The following is a 6,199-nucleotide window of genomic DNA, read 5'->3' on the forward strand; positions in this document are numbered from 1 at the left end:
ATGTCCATTTTGGTAGACCCTACTCATTTTGTATAGGCTCCCAGAGTGTCCATTGGGACCCCGTGGTGGTCCCGACTACCCAGATCGGTTGTTGGAAAAACTGCGGCATAAAAGGCAGTGAATGTGAAAATGCACCATTTACGGAGGTGCACTGTTGTTGGTGCCTGCCTGTTGTTTGGTATTTTTTATACGTGCGCTGATGTGGGAGGAGAGACACGGTAGGTATTTTGGGGGGGGGTCAACAAAAGGCCAGGTCTACCGGCGCACAACAAAATGATTTAATTGAATGCATTCGTCCAGAGCCATTTTCATCACTTTAGCTGGCGGAGGCATATAGCCAGTCAGATACGATTTGTTATTTCATCTATTTGTCCTTTTATTCATCTGAAATCTATTTCACAGGAGAGACTAGTCTAGCACCGTCTAGCACCGTCTATATACAGTCTAGCGGCGTCTATATACAGTCTAGCGGCGTCTATATACAGTCTAGCACCGTCTATATACAGTCTAGCGGCGTCTATATACAGTCTAGCGCCGTCTATATACAGTCTAGCGGCGTCTATATACAGTCTAGCGGCGTCTATATACAGTCTAGCACCGTCTATATACAGTCTAGCGGCGTCTATATACAGTCTAGCGGCGTCTATATACAGTCTAGCGGCGTCTATATACAGTCTAGCGGCGTCTATATACAGTCTAGCGGCGTCTATATACAGTCTAGCACCGTCTATATACAGTCTAGCGGCGTCTATATACAGTCTAGCGGCGTCTATATACAGTCTAGCGGCGTCTATATACAGTCTAGCGGCGTCTATATACAGTCTAGCGGCGTCTATATACAGTCTAGCGGCGTCTATATACAGTCTAGCGGCGTCTATATACAGTCTAGCGGCGTCTATATACAGTCTAGCACGGTCTATATACAGTCTAGCGGCGTCTAAATACAGTCTAGCGGCGTCTATATACAGTCTAGTGGCGTCTATATACAGTCTAGCGGCGTCTATATACAGTCTAGCGGCGTCTATATACAGTCTAGCGGCGTCTATATACAGTCTAGCGGCGTCTATATACAGTCTAGCGGCGTCTATATACAGTCTAGCACCGTCTATATACAGTCTAGCGGCGTCTATATACAGTCTAGCAGCGTCTATATACAGTCTAGCACCGTCTATATACAGTCTAGCGGCGTCGCGTCTATATACAGTCTAGCACCGTCTATATACAGTCTAGCGGCGTCTATATACAGTCTAGCACCGTCTATATACAGTCTAGCGGCGTCTATATACAGTCTAGCGGCGTCTATATACAGTCTAGCACCGTCTATATACAGTCTAGCAGCGTCTATATACAGTCTAGCACCGTCTATATACAGTCTAGCGGCGTCTATATACAGTCTAGCGGCGTCTATATACAGTCTAGCACCGTCTATATACAGTCTAGCAGCGTCTATATACAGTCTAGCACCGTCTATATACAGTCTAGCGGCGTCTATATACAGTCTAGCGGCGTCTATATACAGTCTAGCGGCGTCTATATACAGTCTAGCGGCGTCTATATACAGTCTAGCGGCGTCTATATACAGTCTAGCACCGTCTATATACAGTCTAGCACCGTCTATATACAGTCTAGCAGCGTCTATATACAGTCTAGCACGGTCTATATACAGTCTAGCGGCGTCTAAATACAGTCTAGCGGAGTCTATATACAGTCTAGCGGCGTCTATATACAGTCTAGCGGCGTCTATATACAGTCTAGCGGCGTCTATATACAGTCTAGCGGCGTCTATATACAGTCTAGCACCGTCTATATACAGTCTAGCAGCGTCTATATACAGTCTAGCGGCGTCTATATACAGTCTAGCGGCGTCTATATACAGTCTAGCGGCGTCTATATACAGTCTAGCGGCGTCTATATACAGTCTAGCGGCGTCTATATACAGTCTAGCGGGACTGTGTGTGTGTGTGTGTGTGTGTGTGTGTGTGTGTGTGTGCGTGCGTGCGTGCGTGCGTGCGTGCGTGCGCTTCTCTCACCATGTGGCTGCCGTCGGTCCACCGGAAGTCGTTGTCAAACATCTTATCGTTGAGGCCGATCCACTGGTAGTCCTGCCCCAGACCTAGTGCCAGCCAAACACAACACTTTACACTGGGCCCTTTTTAGGACTTTTCACTCTCACAAATAAGAGAGAAGAGAGACAATAGAGAGAGAGAGAGAGAGAGAGTAGCATTTTCTACAGTACACATGAATCATTCTTCCTGAGATAACATGACCGTGTTTCCCCTATTCAGGAGTTTGTACCGTTATAACTATTAAAATCGTCTCTGTCGAGTGGAAATGTCCGAAAACATTTCGTGGGACTCAAATTCAAAAGTATGGCAGATGGACAAGCTGAAAACGTGTTGCTTCATTGACGCGTTTTGAGATTTTGGATCTGCTACTTCTAACCCCTTTTGGTGTTTTAAGGCGAGACACCCCAGGTGAATAGGGAAAAAAAGTTAAATAATAGCTATCACAATGAAACTTCTCCAGTTGATTACTTATATTAAAACTAAGATTTTTTGTATTACAAGTTTTCTGAAATTATATGTTTAAATATGCAAATTAGGCATTATATGCGCTAATTTGCATACATTTCGGGACGATAAATCTGAAGATCGGATAAAGCCAGGTTCAAAATTATCATTTCATTTTGTTGACACATTAGAGACAAAGAAAATTACACATGGGATTTTTGATATCTCTAATTATCACTCCACAAATCAGAAAATAGTGTCAACAGGCATAAAAAACCCAATTTTCGGCATTTTTTTGGTATAAAATGTGATGTAAATCAGGCTGTGAATGATATATCAACAAATCCATGTGTAAATGTCTGCGGAATATAGTTATGAATAAGACTGGAAAGTTTGGTGTATGTGAGTTCAACTGAAGTGGAGATTCTTTGTCCCAAGTATGAGGAAAACTCATTTTGAGAAAACGGCCTTTAAAGATTTGTATTGTAAAATTCCAAAACGTTTTATTTGAAGCCACTATTTTGAGACAAAATATCTCATCCAAACCTTGGCAACAACAGATATAATGGCATATATCATTGGAAAGGTCTGGACCTCAAGCTGACTGTGGTCTGATCCAAATATGGTCACTTCCTTTGTACCAACAACCAATCATGAAAATAGAGATGGTGGCTTTTCACCCCGAAAAACGAGCTGTCATTGGCTTAAATAAACTATCCAACTAAACATCTAAATCTGTATTTTTAATGTGTATTTTGCTTTAGTTTGAAAGAAAACATGTTTAGGAAGCAAAATAGCAAAAAAAAAAAAAAAAGAAAAATCATGATTTCACCTGGGGTGTCTCACCTTAAACATTGTGTTATAATTTATCTATTGAAAAAATAGTAGACCTACAAGCTCATAGCGCGCCACAGAGTGACGCGCTACGAGCTTGTAGGTCTGCTGCTTTTGAAAAATCATAAGAATGCGGCGCAAATCTTTGAATATATATTCTTTGTGAATGTTTTTTAACTAAGGTCTAAATGGGTTAATGCTTTCGCGTGAAGCCATAGCATGATCAAGGAGGGAGTTCATTTACAAAAGAACATGACTATTTCTTTTTATTCTTTTGATGGTAAACATGCTGGCGGCCAGTCTTTTTGACCCGAAGACAACGCATGCAAAGGTTTAAAGAGCAACTGTTTGTGGGGCTGATATGGTTCCCGTTTCGCATTTGAGTAAATGGTGCGCTGTGACTGGCCAGTCGCTGTGATTGACAGCCTACACCTAAACCTAACCCTAACCTTAACCTCAGTAAAACTATACCTAACCCTAACCTCAGTAAAACTATACCTAAACCTAAACCTAACCCTAACCTCAGTATATACCTAAACCCAACCCTAACCTCAGTAAAACTATACCTAAACCTAACCTCAGTAAAACTATACCTAAACCTAACCCTAACCTCAGTAAAACTATACCTAAACCTAACCTCAGTAAAGCATACCTAAACCTAACCTCAGTCAAACTAACGCAGTGGCTGGGGGGCGTTTCCAAGAACCCGAATGCGAAACGGATACCATATTAGCGTTTGTGGGACGTACGGTTGACATAGTGTTGCTCCTCGTGGGACAGCAGGCTAGTCAGGTGGGCCCCGTGGACACGACACTCCCTCTCGGCCACGTCCCAGCTCTTCCTGGTGGGGAAGTAGCGTAGCAGTGACCCTGGAACTTGTGCCATCCGTAGTCACATGTCTCCGTGTCTGGTGAGAGGGAGAGAGGAGGACACATGGATCATGAGTTTACCTTCTTCGATGTGTTATTCTGCATGGACTTAAGTTATTTAAACAAAGGAAAGGAAAGTGGAAAGTGTGTGTGTGTGTGTGTGTGTGTGTGTGTGCGTGCGTGCGTGCGTGCGTGCGTGCGTGCGTGCGTGAATTCTTAAAGCTGCACTTTTGAATCCGGGTCTCCTGTGATGAGTGCTGAAATGTTTACCTGAGCTGCTCAGGAGAGAACTTGAATTTTTGTGTGTAAAAGTTGTGTCAAACCAAATGAATACAGCGTCAAAAAGTATACTGTAAATATAAACATTACATTTATATTTGTGTATACACAACACTATTGATTTCATTAATGTAAACTAACAACTTGTAGACTATTTAGCTTCCATGTAGGTCAAGTTTGTTGAATGAATGAATAAATATATAATCCATGCTCGCGTGACATACCTATCACGGTCACCGTAGATTCTATTAAACTTTACATGCAGAGCAGAGACTGACATAGATCCGACCCTGAGCAAGCAATTTTGCGACAGTGTTGTCACAAGCTTGTGTTAATATTGTTCATTGGAAAGACCGGTTCTCAACCAGACCTCCCTATTTTAGGCATTGGTGGGAAATTGCCAAGACCCCATGTCTAGAGCTCTCTTCTGGAAAGGTTGCCCCCGCGACACAACTCCAGATAAACGGTTGAAGATGGATGGATGATTGCATGGACATACAAGGTTTTTTTAGGTTTCTGCTGTATGTGAGGTTAGAAAGCTCACATGCAGCATTCCAGGCCAGAGCAGAACAGACTACTAAAGCTGAGGCATTGCAGTTGAACAAGGCATTTGCAATAGTCAAGACAGATATAAGAGCTGGAATGATGCGTGTGTGAATCATGGAGAGAACGTGCTCTGTGGGAGCTACTCTCAGTGCGTACTGTACCTGTTTCACAGCGGTCTCCGCGCACAGCCGCTTGACTGGATGCTGCCCGTCTTGAAACAAGTTCCTCCATTCAGACAAATGTTCTCCGAGCATGAGTGAACGTCTGACGTGGTGACGAGAAGAAAAGAGAATTCACAAATCAAATAGGTGGGGTCTTTGGAGAATGTTCCATTAAAGTCAGTGAGCTTCCCAAACCCTATTCCTTAGTTTCCCAAAACAGGGACCCATATGCGGGTCGCACACCAATGTTACACGAATGTAAGTCTTGTAAGAAACGAGCGATCTAAAAACAAAGGTTCCGCCTTAGCGAACTTTGGTTCCTACCTAAATAAATTACATAAAAATACTGCGCTGACTGACACAGAGGTTGTTCCAGTGACTCAATGTACATACAAAACTGCGTTTTGGCACAGTTATTATTATTATTATGAATTACCTGGCTGTGATTCCTCCTCCTTAGGAAAAAGTTTAACCACATTATCAGCAGTGCCTCGAACAGGTCAAAACTCACTGACCATCTGATCTGTAAGTTAGCCTATCCTACAGTATATAAAATGTACAACACCAGGGACGTTTTCAGGAGGAGGTTGTAGTGTTAAACCCATGCAACTCGAGAGGAAAGAAAACCTGGCTGCAGCTTACCTGGTGTTGTGCTTTCATTAGCAGCGTCGATCTCCTCCTTTCCCCATAAATCCCAAAATGGTGTAATAAACAGTAATATAATAATAATATAATTCACAAAGTGGGGTCCGGGGACCCCCAGAGGTCCTTGAGCGAGTTCCAGGAGGTATCAATTGGAGTCCCAGTCCCACAGCTAAAAATGGCATTAAAATAGGGTCCGTCTGTCATTTTTCGCGCAGACGAAATGAAAGCCTGATTAAGCATGTCAAACTGCGGGTCCTTGAAATTAAACCAGTTGAGAATCACTGCTAGAGCTGTATAAATCTTCTCTTCTCTTCAAATGGGAAGGGGGGGTCCGCGGGCTAATACGTGTCCATTC

The 6,199-nt window shown here is 43.0% G+C and overlaps 1 protein-coding gene across 1 annotated transcript in view; it reads right to left on the bottom strand.

The window, feature by feature from the left end:
- The window catches only part of LOC308325609 (uncharacterized protein), a 96,441-nt gene extending 91,030 nt beyond the window's left edge, over positions 1–5,411 (bottom strand). Inside the window, exons 1-3 of the mRNA XM_080778149.1 lie at positions 5,200–5,411; positions 4,094–4,251; positions 2,031–2,113 (exon numbers count right to left, since the gene is read on the bottom strand). Coding sequence (XP_080634275.1) covers positions 2,031–2,113; positions 4,094–4,229 — 219 coding nt within the window. The 5' untranslated portion in view covers positions 4,230–4,251; positions 5,200–5,411. The remainder of the gene's footprint in view (positions 1–2,030; positions 2,114–4,093; positions 4,252–5,199) is intronic.
- Positions 5,412–6,199: the final 788 nt, after the last annotated feature.

This window comes from Protomyctophum bolini (assembly GCF_963924005.1).
Source record: "Protomyctophum bolini genome assembly, chromosome: 12".
NCBI classification, from domain to species: domain Eukaryota; kingdom Metazoa; phylum Chordata; class Actinopteri; order Myctophiformes; family Myctophidae; genus Protomyctophum; species Protomyctophum bolini.